The following is a 20,252-nucleotide window of genomic DNA, read 5'->3' on the forward strand; positions in this document are numbered from 1 at the left end:
TTTTTTAAATGTTTATTTATTTTTGAGAAAGAGAGAGAGAGAGAGACAGAGCACGAGCAGGGGAGGAGCAGAGAGAGGGGGAGACACAGAATCCAAAGCAGGCTCTAGGCTCTGAGCTGTCAGTACAGAGCCTGACGTGGGGTTTGAATTCATGACCTGTGAGATCATGACCTGAGCCAAAGTAGGACACTCAACTGACTAAGCCACCCAGGTGCCCTAAGAACAGAGATTTTTGGTCATACTGGTCTGAGTTCAAATGCTGCCCTTGTCACTTAGTCATTTTACTGAAAGTTCCTAAAGCCTTCTTTCCACATTTATAAAATGGAGCTATAGTATCATTTACCTCACAGTGCTAGATGAGAAAATGTAAATAGAGGGCTTGACACAATTCTCTGGTACTTAGCACCTTATATGCTAGCTATCATTTCTCAGAGACAACGCATTTTGTTACAAGGAATCACACTAAGTTGATATTGACTGCAAGCCCAATTGAATGTGTCAAGCATTTTGGGAGTAATTTTGTTTAAAAAAAAAAAAGGCAGGGGAAGGAGATGAATGTTAAAGAAATGAATCTCAAACAGTGGAATCTTACACAGTATGACAAGCTAGTAGGAGAGAATTTTGTTGGAATGTAATGGAAAGAAATCTCAAGAGTCATGAGGTGTCATGAGGTGAGTTTTACCCTGTGTTTCCCAATAACTGGCCCCACATGCAGCCATGTTGACCTGAAGATAATCTGAAAGAGCATTTGTCTAACACAAATGAACAATGCTCATTTTTTTGTCCAGCTTCCTCTCTCCTGGGGCCAGATTGACTACATTTGATCCTGATTTCCTCCAGTGTCACTGTTGGGGGAGGGAATGACAAACAGAGGGCACAGTGCTTCCCACTTTCTTGGTGTCTCTTCTCTGGTCTCCAGCATTGATTCACACATATATACCCCCCTCTCCTGCCCCCTCTTAAGCCCTGAGAACATTCCATTCCCATTCTACTCATGGCAATATCTGGCTGCTGCCCAGTCTCAGATCTGGCATGGCTCAGCTGAAAGACCAGTGTGTGGGTGAGGTTTGCCAGCATTCAGTGCTGAAATAATCTACTTGAGCACTTCCCTCCCTATGCTCACTCTTCCAGGAAATCTCTGGTGTTCTGCAAATGTCCCAGGAGTGGATAGCCAGAAGAGGAAGGCAAAAGTGGGTCAGGGAGTGGTTTGAATTAGTGGATGCAAAAATCCAAAAACAAAACCAAGAAACTGCCCGAACTCACTCATCCCTCATTTCCATTTCTCACAGAGCCCTCAGACTTACTTTGTGTAATTTTCTTCTCCTCCAAGGCGATTTTTAAAAACTTTTTAGTGTGGAAAACTTCAAACCTGCATTGAAGTGGGAGAGAAGGGTATAATTAATCCCCAAGTGCCCACCACCTGCAACTCAATGATAATCAACATTTTGCCCATCTTGTTTCATCTCTCCTCCCTATTTTATTGTTTTTACTTATGTGTTCATTTATTCCGGGAGTATTTTTGAAGCTAATTATGAGTTTATTTTTAATGGATGCTACCCCTCCCCCAAGTTACAGCTGGAAGTGGGCAGAGGACACCATACTTGGTGGGCTCAGGCCCCTGCCCTACCTCCCCAACCCTCCATCACTGCCTCGTGGGCGGAATCAGGCACAAATACAATTCCATAACCTGATTTTTATTCTTCCAATAAATAATGTTGACTACCTTCTTCATTCCAAACACTGTGCTAGGCACTGAGGATAAGAGAGAAGTTAAGAAACTCTCAGTTCAGTGGGAAAGAAAAAAAGTAAGGGGCAATACTGTTGGTTTCGTCTGATTATTTATACACTTGCAGAAAGAGTGTTCATTTACCACATAGGTCTTCTTAATCTGCTTTGTAAATCTAGAGCCATATTATTATTGACTAGGCCACAAAATTTACTTTTTTCTGGAGGCTTCCTTCAGAATCTCACATTGGACTTTTAAAAACCTCTACTGTTTGCTACCTTCGGTTTAGAAAAACCAAGCCCAAGAAACCCTTTCCACTAGGTTTCACCCATTGTACCCACAAATTTGGGTGAATTCCTTTCTTCTCAAGGTCCCCACAACTTCCTAAAGTTCCTGGCCTGACAAGAAGAGATCTTCCTCATCTACTGCAAAACTGGGACCCTGTAAACCAGGTACTACACAAGTTTTCCTGAGATGACTTTGTAGACATTAGTTCATCATACTGGATTAAACAAAGATCATTCTCAAAAATGACATCTGGGCAAGAACTTGGTTGCATAACTGATTTTTCTATGATATTCTGGTAAAAAGGAGGACAAATTCTTAAAAAAAATTTTTTTTTAATGTTTACTTATTTTTGAGAGAGAGTGAGAGAGACAGGGTACAAGTGGGAGACAGGCAGAGAGAGAGGAAGACACAGAATCCAAAGCAGGCTTCAGGATCTGAGCTGTCAACACAGAGCCCTACCTGGGGCTCGAACACATGAACTGTGAGTTCATGACCTGAGCTGAAGTAGGATGCTTACCCAACTGAGTTCCAGAAAAGGAGGACAAATTTTTACTGGACTTATGCAAATAACTATACTGCCATGAGAAGTAAGGAGACCTGGTAAAATACTTAAGTACTAAAAAAAGGTAAGGAGACTTGCTGAATTCTTGGCAGTGGTGTGTGAGTCAGTAAAAATCAGATATCATTTAAGAATGTTTGTTTCAGTTTTAAAAAGTAGAATCTAGTAACTTGTTATAGATTATAGAGAGTTTAAGAAGAAAGAAAAAAGCCTTATTTTGATATTCAAAATAGAACATTAAAACAACATCAACACTGAAGTAGAACGTTAAGACAGTATTCTGAACAAGGCCGCTTGGGTGGCTCAAGTTGGTTAAGCGTCTGACTTCGGCACAGGTCATGATCTCACAGTTTGTGAGTTTGAGTCCTGCCTCAGGCTCTGGCTGACGGTGCAGAGTCTGTTTGGGATTCTCTGTTTCCCTCTCTCCCTCTCCCCCTTCCTTGTGTGCATTCTCTCTTTCTCCTTCTCAAAAATAAACAACAACAAAAAAGCTTTAAAACAATATTTTGCTATCAAACTCAACACCCCAAAAACAATCCAGTGAAGAAATGGGCAAAAGACATGAATAGACACATCTCCAAAGAGGACATCCAGATGGCCAACCGACACATGAAAAAATGCTCAATATCCCTCATCATCTGGGAAATACAAATAAAAACCACAATGAGATACCACCTCATACCTGTTAAAATGGCTAACATCAACAACTCAGGCAACAACAGATGTTGGTGAGGATGTGGAGAAAGAGGATCTCTTTTGCACTGCTGGTGGGAATGCAAACTGGTGCAGGCATTCTGGAAAACAGTATGGAAGTTCCTCAAAAAATTAAAAATAGAACAACCCTATGACCCAGCAATTGCACTACTAGGCATTTATCCACGGGATACAGGTGTGCTGTTTTGAAGGGACACATGCACCCCAATGTTTATAGCAGCACTATCAACAATAGCCAATGTATTGAAAGAGCCCAAATGTCCATCTTGGATGAATGAATAAAGAAGATGTGGTATATATATATACAATGGAGTATTACTCGGCAATCAAAAAGAATGAAATCTTGCCATTTGCAACTACGTGGATGGAACTAGAGGGTATTATGCTAAGTGAAATTAATCAGTCAGAGAAAGACAAATATCATATGACTTCACTCATATGAGGAATTTAATATACAAAACAGATGAACATAAGGGAAGGGAAGTAAAAATAATATAAAAACAGGGAGGGGAACAAAACATAAGACACTCTTAAATATGGGGAACAAACAGAGGTTTGCTGGGGGAGTTGTGGGAGGTGGGATGGGCTAAATGGGCAAGTGGCTTAAGGAATCTACTCCTGAAATCACTGTTGTACTATATGCTAACTAACTTGGATGTAAATTAAAAAATAAAATAAAATAAAACAATATTCCATACAAACAACTACAAATTTTCTTTCTTCTTTCTTCTTTTTTTTTTTTTTCTGCAAACTTTCCTTATCAGTTCATTCAGTCCCATACAACTAATTCTTGTTCTGCTGGATCTTGAGTAAGCAGTCTCATGAAGTTGTCTGCTTATTGACTAAAAGGAGTTCTGGAAATCTTGGGTCAGTCCACAGGCTTGGTATGAAAGTTGACTAAGTGGTGTTAACTCAAAAGCCTGTTCTTAAGAATCTATGCTTTAAAGTGTCAACAGGGGCACCTGGATGACTCAGTTGGTTAAATGTCTGACTCTTAATCCCAGCTCAGGCCTTGATCAGGGTTTTGAGTTCAAGCCCTGTGTTGGGCTTAACACGGGGGATGAAGCCTACTTGAAATAAACAAACAAACAAACAAATAAATAGTCAATAGCTTTAAGTATCTGGTACAAATCCTTTTTCATGAGGCTCTGACACTGTCCTTTATTAAAGGCACAATTTCAGTCTAGTTTATAACAGAGCCTCCAGGCAAGCAATAGAGTAAAATAAAAACTATCTGTAGGTGACAGAGCTTCAAAATGCCTGTGGTTAGTTTATAGCTGATAATTTTCACTTTTTTATTTATTTTGAGACAGAGAGAGACAGAGCATGAATGGGGGAGGGGCAGAGAGAGAGGGAGACACAGAATCGGAAGCAGGCTCCAGGCTCTGAGCCATCAGCCCAGAGCCCGACGTGGGGCTCGAACTCACAGACTGTGAGATCATGACCTGAGCCGAAGTCGGACGCTTAACTGACTGAGCCACCCAGACGCCCCTATAGCTGATAATTTTCAAATGTGAAACCTTATGAAGTTTCATACTAAGAATAATGCAACTCACAAGGACATTTGGTTGTTTCTGTGGCATGTAAATCAGATAATAAAGCCATTTCAAAAAAAAATTTAGACAATATGTCTTTAACGATAATTAAGTCTATTTTAAAGAAGTCAGTGAATGTTTCTTATGCTGATTGATAAAAATGGATAACATAATTTTTATTGCAAATGCAACCCATCATGTTGGTGAGCTGGCATCTTTCCTAGTAGAGGTGTAGAATGTTAAGTGTGATTTGGGGGGAGTTCTTTCTGTAGACTTTGTTGGTTCTGGAAGTTCCTGTTGCACCAGAATAGTGCTTGTGGTCTGTTTTATTGGTCATATATTATTAACAAAACTCCCCCAACATTAGAGAAACTGCCAAAACCACTCAGTCAGAAAGAATAAGACATAGTACTGTAACTCCCCCAGAGGATCATCTACCAAATGAAACCAGGGCTACGCAGGGACTGAACAAGACAAGCCCAAACCAGGGGAACTGCAGCAATTCAAGAGGATGAAAAGATTATAAGAATGAAAGATCTGGCAGAAGTTAGAGGGGTTGATTTCTGTAGACAGTGAGCAGCTTTATGTGAGTTCATTTTACAAATGTGAATTGTAATTTTTAATAAGAATTTGATAACAATTTTAATACAATTTTTAATAAGTGTAATAACTGATTTTTAATAACAGAAAATGTCCATCTTATATTAGATGGATGTTTATAAGATTGTTTTGGGCATCAATGGTAACCAGTTATTCTCTAGTTCCATGAGGAAAGGACCTCAACTGGAACAGACCATCAGGGGCGAGACAGATGGTATGAGAGAGGGAACAACAGGTGGGAGCCTGTAGATCAAAGTCCTGCTCCTGTTCTGGTACCTGCTACCTACGTGAGTCACTTAACATCTTAAGGCCTCAATGTTATTATAAAACAGGAGAAATAATTCTAGCTCTTCTTACTTGTTGGGGAAGTTGTAAGGGTCATATAAGGTAATTTAGGTGAAAATGAACCAAAATGAAAAGCCCTCGATTTAGATCCCTAGAAAGCCTAAAAAAACACCTTTGTATGAGATGGAAGAAAAGCCAGTTCCTCTGGGTGAAGTCAGCTCTGTGCCCGTTTGTACGGTGTGTTGAGCAGAGCTCAGTTAAGGTTCAGTCTCTACTTACCTCCGTGGCTGGCCACCCTTGAGTAGAGCAGAACCTTCAGAACTGTTTCTGTAAGAAAAATTACATTACATGATATCATAAGGAAGTGTTTACTCTCAAGATGTTTGTCGCATATCCTTAATAGTCTAGAGCCCTTTGTGTTTGGTGGGTCAGGCTAAACTGATGGAGCACACTGGAGTCCTAACAGATGCCAGAATTTAAACACTGGGTCATCTCAAATAACATGTCCATCTCTGAAAAATGCCTCCCCACCCCACTGTCCCCACTCTGGACTTTTGTATATCTGCTGGACAAGTGCATGACCAAAACCTGGGGATAAAAGCCAATGGTTTATTTGGGATCCACAGCAGAGTCAAATTCCTTATTAGTGAAATGTTGTTCCCTTTCCCTTTTGTGTCTCCTCTTAAGAAACTCCTCATAGCTGGAGAGCATCCAGCCCAGAGCTGAGCGGCACTATCCATCCAGTCAGCTGTCACTGGGCAGTAGCAGCTGCAACCACAGAATGAAGAAAAAGCTCCCAAGTGCACAGTGTAGCAAGATCCCTGGCCATTACTAATTCTTGTGTAAACCAGTGATTCTCAACCATGTCTCCAGATCCAAGCTTTTATAGAAAATATGTTGTATGTCCCTTTCACTCTCCTGAAGTGTGATTCTGAAACGCCCAGAGTCTAAGAGACCCCCAAAAACAAACCACCAGAGTCCAGAGTCAGAGCTAAGCAGCAAGGGTCATTTATTGCAGGTTCGAACCTGGACCTCTGCGCACCTGTTGCCGGTGACGCTAAGAGGCCCTGAGAGAGGTTTTTACACCCCTTTTGTAGACAGGTACAAACAAGTCATGGGGAAATCAGGAATTTTCCACAGTTACAGAGCTGCGATTGGTTGGTGTTTAAAGTTGGACACTTAGCAGTATTCGATTGGTTCCTGCCTTTAGATCAGACCACAACTGGGGGTACGGGTATCAACAATGATTGATCAGGAATACACGGATGTGCCAAGCAACAATGATTGATCAGGAATACACGGGTGGGCCAAGCAATTGTACAGAAGCAGAACAAGCTGGTTAGGCTTGGTTAGGTTTCAGTTTCCCGTAACTTAAGCTTTTAAGTTTCAGTTTTCTTAGGCCTCTCAATTCACAGATACAATAACACATGTTTATGCATAAACCCAGGCAATTTGTCTTCAGTCTGAGCACTCCAACACCACTGCTCCAACAAATCTTGCCTTTTGCTCCTGCATTATTGGTTTTCCTCTCTGCTTAGTCTTTATTATCAATAAACAAGCTGTTGTTTTTCTTTTCTTAAAAACAAAACAAAGTAGAAAACCAAACTTCTCTTGACACTTATGCTCATTTAGTCTCATACTTTAGTACCTGGTCATAAGCTGATGTCTCCCAAATGTGTATCTCCACATCAGACTCGCCTGCTAATACAGGCTCCTATATTCACTATACTTAACTACCATCTGACATCGCAACTTGTAATTAAAAAAAAAAAAAATGTTTACTTGTTTTGAGAGAGAGAGAGAGAGAGCGAGAGAGGGAGAGAAAGACAGCACATGAGTGGGGGAGGGGCAGAGAGAGAGAGGGAGAGAGAGAATCCCAAACAGGCTTCACACTGTCAGCACAGAGCCTGATGTGGGGCCCGATCCCATAAACTGCAAGATCATGACCTGAGCTAAAATCAAGAGCTGGGGGCTCAATAGACTGAGCCAGCCAGGCACTCCTCAACTTGTAATTTTTATGGACATGTTGAACTTAACATCAACACAGGGCTGAGTGGGGTGGGAGAAGACCACAAGGATATACACCAAGTGTAAATAACCGTCTAGATGGGGGTCTTGGGTGTGCATACGTGTGTTTCTCTATACTATTATGTAAAACATCTGTAATGAGCCTTAACACTTAAAACAAGTTTTTATTCTGAAAAAAAAATATTGATTCACAGGGAGCTGCAAAGATAGTACAGGTCTAACGTACCTTTCACCTGTCTCCTCTGGTGATTACATCTTACACATTAGCATGATGTGTAAGATTGACATTAGCATAATGTGTGTGAGTATAGTTCTGTGTCATTTCATTTTATGTGTAGATTCATGCAATCACCACTGCAATCAAGATACAAAACTATTTCATCACCACAAAGGTCTCCCTGTGGGGGCGCCTGGCTGGCTCATTCAGTACAGCATGCAACTCTTGATCTCAGGGTTGTGAGTTTGAGCCCCACACTCATAGGCATAGACAGTAGCTAAAAAAAAAAAACAACTTACAAAAAGATCTCCCTTGTGGTACCTCTGTATAGTCACATCTGTGTCCTTATCCCCACCATTCTAAACCCCTGACGAACACTACCATGTTCTCCATATTATATGATCTCATCTAAATGGAGTCATACGGTACATGACCATGTGATATTATTTTTTTTTTTTTCGCTCAGCATAATGCCTTTGAAATTCATCCAGGTTGTTGTATCAGCAGATCGTCCCTCTTTATTGCTGAGTGGTATTCCATGGTACACATGTACTACAGTTTGTTTAGCCCTTCACTTGGTGGAGGATATTTGGGCTGCTTCCAGTTTTTGGCTGATGCAAATGAAACTGCTGTTAATATTTGTGTACAGGTTTTTGTGTAGACATATGTTTTCATTTCTCTGGGATAAATACCCCAGAGTGTGATTACCAGTTGTATTATAATATATAGTTAGTATTTTAAGAACCTTCCAAACTGTTTTCCAGGGTAATTGTACCACTTATATTCCGATCAGCAATGTATGACAGATCCAGTTTTTCTGGATCTCTCCAGGCTTTCGCAGTCTCACTATTTTTTCATTATAGCAATTCTGATAGATGTGTAGTGATATCTTCCTCATTGCAGGTCACTGGAATTCTTTCTCCGCAGTCTTGTGCCCCCTGGTATTCTGCCCCATGAACTCTAGTTGCCTGGGCCTCCTTGGGCTCTCAATTCTATCGCCTCAACTCAGGGAGACTGACAGACTCTGCCTGGGTCCCCCCTCCGTACCACCTGGCCTAGAAACTCTCCCTAGGGGGGAAGCTGGGGGAGTAAGCTCATCCCGTTTGGTGGCCCCTCTCTCAATGATCACTGTACTTCATTGTCTCTTGTCAATGCCTTGAAAATCTATCATTTCATATAATTCATTTTTTTTTTTAGCAGTTTCAGGCAAAATCCAATCGCTGTTCCTCTATCCTGACTATAAGTGGAAGTCCATATTTTAGATTGATTTATGAGAAATAGCACTTATACTTAGAATCTAAGTCTTAGATGGATTCATTGTCAATTTTCTTATCAGAGCATCTATTCTATCTGTATCTCTCTCTATATATCTACCTGCCTTTTATCTATCTATCTATCTATCTACCTATCATCTATCTATCTACCTATCTAATCTATCTACCTTCCTGCTTGCCAATCATTGGTCTATCATAAATTTTGCTTAGCTAGAAGTCAAAGTTCTAATATCAGAACTGCCAATACTTACCTGTAGCATCTGAGACATTAACCTCTTCGGGTCACTTTATTTGTTTTTTTTAAACATTTTATTTATTTATTTATTTATTTATTTGAGAGAGAGAGCACAAGCAGGGGAGGGGCAGAGAGAGGGAGACACAGAATCCAAAGCAGGCTCCAGGCCCTGAGCTGTCAGCACAGAGCCTGATGTGGGGCCCGAACCCATGAACCATGAGATCATGGCCTGAGCCGAAGTCGAATGCTCAATGAACTGAGCCACTCAGTCACCCCTTGAGTCACTTTATTTGTAAAATGAAGTGTTGGTCTATATGAGCCATAATTCCTTCTCTGAGATTCTAGATGTTGTTTGCCTTCTTGGAGAAGCAGTGAGCACTATTGTTAGCTGCAGCTCTAGGATGTGTTATTTCTGATAGGAAAATGTATTGAGCAGGTAATGAGCATGTATTGATAATTGCTATGTAATAATAACTACAATAGCTAATATAGTGATCCTTTTACATGCAGTGTCTTGTGTAATCTTGACAACATCTCTGTGGGGTAAAAGCTACTATTACTCAAATTTAGAAGATGAGAAAGCTCAGGGCACCTTCTGGCTCAGTAGGTAGAGCCTGTGACTCTTGACCTCAGGGTTGTGAGCTAGAGTCCCACATTGGGGGTGGAGATTGCTTAAAAATAAAATTAAAAACAAATTCTTTAGAAGATGAGAAAACCATGGCCTAGAAAAGGGAAAAACAAAACCAAAACGCTGTCAGTCTAAAGGTTATACTTAGACCACAGACGTATGTCCTTTTTTCCTTTAATCGAGGTTAATTTCAGACAATTCCTAATAGTAACCAAAACACCTGATTATAAAGAAGAAGGTGATGAGTGTGGTTGAATATATTATCTTTGCTGACTCTAGACAGCTACTGGGTTCAGCAGAGGATTCTTTATGGCCTCTTCATGTTCCAAATAGACCTTACCAGAACAGATGGGCAGAATGGACACCAGAGAAGGATAGCACAGGCAAAAAGAGGGTGAAATGTAATAAACACCTGGAGTGAAGTAAATGCTAAGTGTTGGTTAGTTGTTATTACACTTATTGTAAATGATCATCCTCAGCACTGCAGAAGGTCAGCGAGGCATACCTTGCCAATCACAGAGGCAGTTCCCAGAGACAATTTGAAAACCCCTGCCTGCATGACAAAGCAAAAGATCCTCCTGAAGAGCCTTGTTTGCGTCCAGAGAAGGTTTGCATAGTGTTTTCACAATCTCCAGAGTGTTTTAAAAACTATTATCTCATGATGGCACTTTTAGCTAAGGAAGAGAAGAGAATCAACATTGTAACCCTCCGGATTTTACTCACTCAGGCTGCAGGAACTGACAGAGGTAGTGCTGCTTTGGATAAGGTCTTATCTAGGGCTAAATTGTCAGGTTCGCAAAATCTGTCTGTTCTTATGGGAATGTGGTTTTTGGCTGGGTTGCAAATAGGGAACAGGGAGTGGAGGACAGGGATAAGCTTCATAAGTTAAGTTATGTGCAAATTATGACTGACACAAATATTCCAAGTGTTCAAATTAAGTCATGACACAATTCTATAATGTAAAAAGCAAAATAGCCATGTCGGTCCATATAAAGGCCAAAGATCTCAATGTTCCAGAAATGACAGGAAAGGGTTAAAGGAAGTACATGCGGAGAATATTAAAAAATGACTTGATCTGAAATTCATGACAAAATAAGGCTGCTATAAACCTCAGGATAGTGGGTGTAACTCAGGAGTTGGACAATTGACCAAACGAAACTGTCTGATTTTCCTAGGCTGGAGACGTTTCCTGCCTTGGACGTCTGGGTCTGTCTCAATGTCCAAATAGCCTTACTTCAAAGTGTTTGTGGGAGCAGAGAGAATTGGGTGAGTGTGTTTGTTCAGTGCTGGTGGGAGGAATGGAAGGAGGTTGGGCTTGGGAATTAAGTCTGGGTTTAAGAGCACATGGACCAGCAGGAGCTAACCATTTTTCTACAGACGAGCATCCAGGTCACTTTTCAGGAAGAAGGAAACCCTGGGAGGGAAGAACTTGGGGAACAGGAGAACACAAAAATCTTTGAGGCTACTTAGGTGTGGAGGTAAGTCACAGTGGTATTGAGTGCCCTAGGGAACAACATGGGAAGTTCTTTTACTTTAAAAAAATTTTTTTTAAATATTGACATATTTTTTACTTTAAAGTTACAACAATATTACAAAGAACTCCTGAATGTTCTCTATTCAGATACATAATTTTAAAAGCTTTCCCCCTGGGGCACCTGGGTAGCTCAGTTAGTTAAACATCAGACTCTTGATTTCCGTTCAGGTCATTATCTCACAGTTCATAAGTTCCAGCCGCAAGTCAGGCTCTGTGCTGACAGAATGGAGTCTGTTTGAGATTCTCTCTCTCCCTTTCTCTCTGCCCCTCCCTCACTCTCCCTCTCTCTCTCTCAAAATAAATAAATAAACTTTAAAAATAAATAAAATAAACAAAAACTTGCCCCCTATATTTAAAAAAATCATTTTCTTTCTTTCTCTGTAAAGGCATGTATATACATACATATAACCTATATTTTGAACCATTTGAGGGTAAGTTGCAAACATTGTACCCCTTTATTCCTTAATATTTCAGGTTTCATGTTTAAGAAGATATTCTTTTTTTTTTTTTTAATTTTTTTTTTTTAACGCTTATTTATTTTTGAGACAGGGAGAGACAGAGCATGAACAGGGGAGGGTCAGAGAAGGAGACACAGAATCTGAAACAGGCTCCAGGCTCTGAGCTGTCAGCATGAGCCTGATGCGGGACTTGAACTCACAGACCGCGAGATCATGACCCGAGCCGAAGTCGGACGCTCAACCGACTGAGCACCCAGGCGCCCCAAGAAGATATTCTTTTAAATAATCATAGTATACTATTTCAACTTTAGTATATCAAAGATTGATAGAACACTCCTATCTACTCCACAGACTATATTCTAATTTTATCAATTGTCTCAATGCTCTTTACAGCAATTTTCTTTTCTTGTAGGGAAGGTCTCTCTCTCTCTCTCTCTCTCTCTAAGTTTATTTAGTTGTTTTGCGAGACAGAGATAGTGTGAGTGGGGGAGGGGCAGACAAAGAGGGAGAGAGAGAATCCCAAGCAGGCTATGTGCTGCCAATGCAGAGCCTGACATGGGGCTTAAACTCATGAAACTGCAAGGTCATGACCTGAGCCAAAACCAAGAGCCAGATGGTTAACCGATTGGGCCACCCAGGCACCCCAGGAAGATCTCTCTTTGACTGGGGGATGAAATTGGCCTAGCGGGACAAAAATACATGTTCCTACTCTCAGCACTCACTGGGATCTTTATTAGCAGGGGAACCCCAGAAGATCAGTTGTTTGGTTGTTTTGGGTTTTTTTTGTTTGTTTCATTCTTACTCCATTTCCTCTCTGAGAGTACAAAACTAATCAGCAGGAAATATCCAAGTGCTAAAGAATATATATAAGAATATATATATAAGAATATTATATATAAAGAATATATATAAGAATATATATATATATATATATATATATATATATATATATAGGCAGGAGGGGCAGAGAGAGAGAGGGAGATACAGAATTTCTGAAGCAGGCTCCAGGCTCTGAGCTGTCAGCACAGAGTCCGAGCCAGGGTTCAAACCCACAAGCCGTGAGATCATGACCTGAGTTGAAGTTGGATGCTCAACCGACTGAGCCACCCAGGTGCCCCAAGAGATCTTTAGTAGTAGAAGGTTTCTGGCATGACATCATGTGGTTTTAACAGGGTCCTGGGATGCGAAATTGGGCATAGCCTCCCTGCCAACACCCCACCTGTCCCTACCACACAGTCTAAGCTTAGGAGTAAGAATGGACCATGGTACTTCTTCTATTTCTTTTTATCTTTTGAGGGGAGGGGTGGGTAGAAAGGGGAGTAATAGATGCTTGAAGGAGCAAAAATTGACTTGGGATAAAAATAGAGAGATCGTCTCCTATGACAATTCTAGTCCTTTACTGAGAATAAGGCTTTCTCTAGGAATTTCTCTCAAGGAAAGTGTGACACTGTACTTATTTGTCTTCTCAACCATTCTCTTGGGTTATTTGGAACTAATTTCTGTTTAAGAGTCACTGGATGTCAACTTTCCCCACTGACTCCCCATATGTGAACCAATTTTAGGGCTGCTGCTCCCCACCATCTTCCTGTTCTGCAGGATAAGCTGTGGCTTATCACACAGCAACAGGAATGTTGTGGGGAGTGACCAGAGAAATGGGAAAAGAACAAGCAAGAATCTCTCCCTTGAGGGGATTGGGTAGTGCGGAGAAAGGAGAGGAGACCCCAAAGACCAAGTTGTCAGGGTTTAGGGAGTCTGGGGTCCCCGATGGAGCCAATTTTCATCTCAAAGTCAGTCCTTCTGTTTCCCTTCTCCCTCCAGGAAAGATGAAGCTGACTCTGGTACAGATCTTCTTTATGATGTTGCTGCTGTTACTGGGCCTGGGGGTGGGTCTGGGGTTGGGACTTCAGATGGCTGCCGCAGTCCTCGAGGATAGTGATGAGCCCCTGAGTGAGTTTTTGTCTAGCGATTCAGAGGACAACACCAAAGCCACTAAAGGAGAGGGCATCCGAACTACAGAAACCATGCTGCTTAGCAACAAAGGAATAGTGCAACCTGGCTGGCCAGAAGAGACAATCCTTGGTGAAGACGAAGTTGGAGGGAACAAGATGCTCAGAGCTGAAGCTCCCTTGCAGAGCAACAAAGACTATCTCAGGTTTGACCTGATGGCCAGGGAATGCAATGCTCTGATGGCACACAAGGTGAAGGAACACAACCACACATGCATAGCCCAGTACATATTCATCCACGAGGATCTAGATACAGTCAGAGCTGTCTGTAATAATCCTGTTGTTGCCTGTGAACTCAAGGGAGGCAAATGCCACAAAAGCTCTCGTCCTTTTGATTTGACATTCTGCAAGTTATCCAAACCAGGCCAAGTCACTCCTCACTGTAATTACCTCACTTTCATTTTTGAAAAGTTTATTATTATATCCTGTAATGACATGAAGGTCCAGGTGATGTCTGGACAATGAAGCAACTTCCCTTCTTCTTCCCCTTCCCCTTCTCCTCTTTCCCTTCCTTCCCACTTCCTTCTCATACCCTTTTCCTCCTGTTAGGTGTTCTGCAAAAAAGGTCCTGGGAAGAGAGGCTGACCTATTCCTTACCACTGTCCCCTGAAAACACAATTCTTCATTGTCCTAGGTTTCACCCACCCTGCATTTTTTTTTGCTGGGGTTACAGGTGGCAAAATAGGGTAATGATATATGGTCTCTCCAGGCCCTCCATCACTCCTGCCCTGGAAAGGGATCAGTGAAGAGATTCTCTAGTATCTGCTGTGACCAGTCTGTTCCCTGGTATGTTTGCCTTTGGATATGGACTACAGGAGCTCACTGTAGTCCCATGTCCTTCCCTGTGATCCATGAGCCTCTAGGACAATCACGTGAGCCCCTTGGGCTTTCCACACAGCACTCCTGCACTGCAGAAGCAAATCAGTGACTGTATCTAGGACTGTAGGACTGCATCTGGTGAACCATGTGGATAAGGTTTTTTTTCTTGAGTTACCCAAAATATAAGTTTCAGGTAAAGAATTGTGGACCTGTATACATGATTTAATTAGCCTTTAATTAATTTGAATATACAATATATGACCCTATGAAGTCATAAGCATCTTTGTAGAAGCAACTATATTATAAGTTTCTCCTATATTCTTCTTTGGCACATTTATTGATTATCTGCTTGTTGATTATCTGGGACCTTTTCAGGAGTTATAAAAATTGTATGAAACATAGAATCATTCAAGAGGAGCAAGTTTTCTGACCCCTGTCAAACACTATGCAGTCAATAAAAACTGCTGAGTAGCCTGATTCACATTTCAGAGGGCTCAATGTGTTCTTTTCTCTTCCAGACAAGCAGGAAGGAAGCTATCCTTCTATGTGGACACTCTACTAGATGCTGTCACCTACTTGGTTTTACATAATCCCTATAAAGAGGGACAGTAGATAAGCTCCACTTTACAGATGAGAAGTAACAGGCTCAGAGAGGCCAATTTCACCTTGACCAAGATCACCCCACTTATAAATGGTTGATCTATAATTCAAATGGGGTGTTCCTGCCCTTCCCTTCATTTGCTGCTTCCCGATTTGCAGCACCCTTCAGTTTGCTCTCCTGGACCCCAAAGGGTGAAATTCAACTCACTAGAGGTTAGGGCCTAGATTCTGGATTCTTTGTCTTGTGATAAGTACATATGTACTATATACTATAGGAAAATGAGAGAGAGAGAGAGAGAGAGAGAGAGAGACGATGTTCAGGAGAGAATCTCTAGGTTTTGAGTCCTTCTCTCAGGACATGAACACAGAGCCAGACTGTGACTTTAGAGGCCCAACATCCTGGATGATTATGGATTCTACCCAAAATACTTAAAAAAAAAAAAAAAAACAGAGAGAGATAGAGAGAGAGACCTGGGGCACCTGGGTGGCTCAGTTGGTTGAGCGTCCTACTCTTGATTTTTGCTTAGGTCATCTTCCCAGAGTCATGGGTTTGAGCCCCATGTCAGACTCTGCACTGAACATGGAGCTTGATTAGAATTCTCCCTCTCTCTCTCTCTCCCTCTACCTCTTCCCTGCTTGTGTACTCTCCATCTCAAGAAAAGAAAGAAAGAAAGAAAGAAAGAAAGAAAGAAAGAAAGAAAGAAACCCAACTAAAACATAGTACATTTATATGAAAGTTCAACAAAGTTTGGATTTTTACCCAAATTACTACACAAATCCTTTTGAAAAAAATATAAATACATTTTTTTCAAAATCAATCTCCTTGCTCTAACTAATATTCTCTTTTTCTTTTTGGCCCCTATTTTGCTAGTGATCTTACTCTGCCTGTTGGGTAATATAGCACTGAACATAATAAGCTGCTGGAAGGGAGGGACTAAGGCCAAAAAAATCACTTTATGATTTGCAAGGCACTGAAACATCATCTTCAGAACACCCTGTACAAGTTTCTCTCAACCTTGGCTGTTCATTAGAATCTCCTTGTTAAAAATACAACACATATAATCCCAATAAGTATAATTCCAGGGATATCGATTCAATTAGTCTGAGTTTGGGTCTGCACACCAAGTGGAATCCAAGCATTTTGAGGCTTCTGTTACAATTCCTCTTACAGCAGTTTTTCTGTGAATTGGTGTCAAAGGCTGTTAACAGACATGTGAAAATGATTTGGGAGATGCTGGGTGAAACAGAGTTAAGTTTGTTTTATGCAGATCTCACAACCTTTACTATTAGCGTGGCTGTGAATCTCTAATAGGCAGAGTTCAGATCATATTCAGTATTGCTAAATTGATTTTACCATGAAATCCACCCTTCCCTTAATCATTTAATAACATCTTCTAGAACTTATGTTTCTAGTTGGGAAAAGTTGTCCTAGAATTTTCTAAGCCTTTCTTCTGGCTTTGTTCATTTAGTATAGCTATCACTGGGCCTACCTTAAAGACTAACAACTAGATAAGATGATAAAGTAATCTGTGTTTAGACTATAAGTCAATCTCATGTGATATGCTGCTGTAGGAGAAAGGAGCCAGTTCTTGAGAATCATATAATCATGGCATGAAATTGAAGCTCTGACACTTAAAAGCAGTTGTGATCATGGATAATAGTTCTTGGGTCTCAGAACTTCAGTCCCTTCTTTGTAAAATGAGATAATAGTACCTACTTCATAGGGTAGCTATGGAATTATATGAGGTTAAACGGCCCATAATAGGGTTCAGTAAGTGGCAGCTGCATTTGGTGGTGATGTTGCTGGGCTCGGTGCTCATTGAGTACCTAACCATTTCTTTAAAAAAATTTTTAATGTTTATTTTTGAGAGAGACAGAGGAGCATGAGCAGGGGGAGGGGCAGAGAGAGGGAGACACAGAATCCGAAGCAGGATCCAAGCTGTTAGCCCAGAGTCCAACACAGGGCTCAAACTCAAGAACCACAAGATCATGACCTGAGCCGAACGCTTGATCAACTGAGCCACCCAGGTGCCCCAAGCACCTAAGCATTTTGACAGGCTCCATCTGGAAGCAGTACTATAATACAAAATGCAATACCATTGGCACGTCTTAGAATTTTGGGCATGTTGGCTACTATGTGGATATGTGGGGTCCTGTAAAACTCCTCAAATTCCATCCCTTGGATAGCCACAAAATTTATATACTTGGGGCTAGTGCAGTCCTTAGAACTCAGCTAACAGGGCCTCTGCCCTGGGCCCAACCCCTCAGAACTACACTACACTTTTGGAGTGCCTTTCACATAGGAGGTCCTCCTCTTGTGTCTGGTACTGACTGGGACCAACAGTACCATCTAGATCAGGTGCTCCGAGCTTGAACTGGGACCTGTGTAGGCTTTAGTCCCATTTATCCCCTTGAGGGCACTGCTCCCCTATCCCATGTGTAGGGCCAACCAGCTGCCTCTCCAAGAGTTCTGAGACTTGCACATACACAGTCATCCTAGAGGCCTAAAGCCAAGCCCTGGTTCTAGGAGGGTGGCCTGGAAAGTGGATCACTCCCTCTGGCTGGCATGGTATTTCTTTTGTGGGTTCACATGAAAGTGGGTCACCAGAATGGTGCTCACATATGAATTTGTTAAAACACATCCCAGACACAGTATGAATTTAGCATTCTGAGTCACCAGTGGTCACTACTGACTCTTGGAGTTGATGCGTTGTGGGAGGCTTTTACCCATTCATGTTCTTACTGCTCTGCTACTTCTAGCCTATTACACTTGAGGGGGGCAGGGATAGCAGCACCTGTTCCTTGCCCTGTGAGCCCCCCACTGCTGGCACCCAGGGTGGTTACTCCACTGTTTGCAAGCTCCACACCATGTGGAGATAGGGAATAGCTACTCCTGTCTCCTGTAAGGGCTTTGAGGCCATTGCTTTGTAGGACCCATGGGGTACTTCTAATCAATGTCTTCTCTCACCTCTGATCGATAGGTGATGATGTACTCTCTTGGGTTGGTCTTGATAAAGATGAATAATTGTCGTTCCTTATGTAAACAGTACTGCTCTTCTTACTCTGCCCATGGGCCCCTTGCCTATCCTCCTTGCTGGTGGCTATGTGCAGAAGGCAGGAGTGTAGTGTTGTTAGTTATACAAGAGGTCACATCCTAGGAATGCAGTGATTATGACCCACAGAGTTCAAGAGAAGATGTGGTTGGAAGATATATTGTTTTATGTTTATATTATAAAATTACCAATGACAAATTCCATATGACCAGAAAATGAATTATCATTCTCATTTTCCTGCATACTCTGGGTGCCATGGTCTGAATATGTGTCACTCCTAAATTCACAAAATGTAATCCTAATGCCGAATGTGATAGTATTAGAAGGTAGGCCCTATCGGGGCACCTGGTTGACTTGGTTAAGCATCAACATTGGCTCAGGTCATGATCTCGCAGTTTGTGGGTTTGAGCCCCACATCAAGCTCTCCGCAGAGACCACTTGGGATCTTCTATTTCTCTCGCTCTCTCTACCCCTCTGCATTCATGCATGCTCATGCTCTTTCTCTCTCAAAAGTGAATAAATATTAAAAAAATATATTAAAAAAAAAGAAGGTAGGGTCTATCCCAGGGGATTAGGTCATGGAGCACTTATGAATGGGATTAGTGCTGTTATAAAAGAGATCCCCCAGAGCTCTCTAGCCCCTTCTGCCATGTGAGGATACTATGAGAAGTATACAACTCAGAAGAAGGCCCTAACGGACCATGCTGGCACTCTGACCTTGGACTTTCAGCATCCAGCACTGTAAGAAATAAATTTCTGTTGCTTGTAAGACACCTTATCTGTAGTACTTGTTATAGCAGCCTGAATGGACTAAGTCACTGGGTAAGACTTGCATTTGTGGTTATTGACAACAATGTAAGGTAACAAAATAAATTTCCAGAGGAAGTCATTAGAAGCTGGTGCTTACAGGCAGCTCAGTGGATGATACAGTGTCATGAATCATGATATAGTCAGCACTAAATAAACAGCATTAGGAAACTGCAGAGGTAGGAAGATCTCCATTGTTTAAATTCAGGCAAGTTTTGAAAGGTCATGAAATTTTACTTCCTTTTTCTTATGGTGGGAAATGTAAAATTATCCAAGAACGATAACATTTGTCAGTAAAGAACACAAAGAAATGGTTCCTAGGTCTAGCAGGAAGATATGGTGCCCAAGATACCACAAAGAATCTGCATGTGCACTGATTGGACAATAAACATATGTATAATCTTTTCTCTACCTATAATTCTACATCTTCAGCAATAAATCACTATACTTCTGACATGGAGACTCTTCCTCAGCTCCCTCGAGTGCTCAGTCTTGGCAGGCAGAGTAAAATGAGCTGGCCCTCTTCAACCCTTCTCCTTCCCAAGGTGATAAAGTTATAACATCTGGCAGAGACTCATTCTTGGTGGGATGTGAAGGGAGTCCAAGGGACAGACTTATCATTATGTTCAGCAATCCTTTGCTTTAGCATGTAATTTGCTGATGCTCTTGCCTCTGTACCCTGCACCCTACCCATAGGTCCACCATTTCTTCTTCATGTGTGCAGACTTGACTTCCGTTAGTTTCTAGGAAGTGACTCAAATCAGAGATGCCGCCTCTAAGAGCAACTGGGCTGTCTCTTTATTAGACTTATGACTCAAAGACCAAGTAAAATATGGATTTAGGGGAAGAATAAAAGAGACGAGGAATATGGTGGAAATAAGGCTAA

General features: G+C 41.5%; 2 protein-coding genes across 5 annotated transcripts in view; one reads left to right on the forward strand and one right to left on the reverse strand.

Moving 5' to 3' along the window:
- The window catches only part of RNASE9 (ribonuclease A family member 9 (inactive)), a 194,018-nt gene that overhangs the window by 21,639 nt on the left and 152,127 nt on the right, over nt 1–20,252 (reverse strand). Inside the window, exons 6-7 of one of the 4 annotated variants that reach the window (XR_006218715.1) lie at nt 5,987–6,034; nt 1,305–1,369 (exon numbers count right to left, since the gene is read on the reverse strand). The gene's annotated coding sequence lies outside the window, so the exon portion shown is untranslated. Of the gene's footprint in view, nt 1–168; nt 1,370–3,255; nt 3,298–3,337; nt 3,368–5,986; nt 6,035–20,252 lie in introns of those variants that run through there. The other 3 variants (XR_006218721.1, XR_006218722.1, XR_006218716.1) reach the window with 3 other exon arrangements.
- On the forward strand, nt 11,534–14,600 carry RNASE10 (ribonuclease A family member 10 (inactive)). The gene is made up of 2 exons (XM_007091363.3): nt 11,534–11,567; nt 13,900–14,600. Exon 2 carries the CDS (start codon nt 13,905–13,907, stop codon nt 14,550–14,552), a length of 648 nt encoding a protein of 215 aa, XP_007091425.1. The 5' UTR covers nt 11,534–11,567; nt 13,900–13,904; the 3' UTR covers nt 14,553–14,600.

This window comes from Panthera tigris, chromosome B3 (genome assembly GCF_018350195.1).
Source record: "Panthera tigris isolate Pti1 chromosome B3, P.tigris_Pti1_mat1.1, whole genome shotgun sequence".
Taxonomy (NCBI): domain Eukaryota; kingdom Metazoa; phylum Chordata; class Mammalia; order Carnivora; family Felidae; genus Panthera; species Panthera tigris.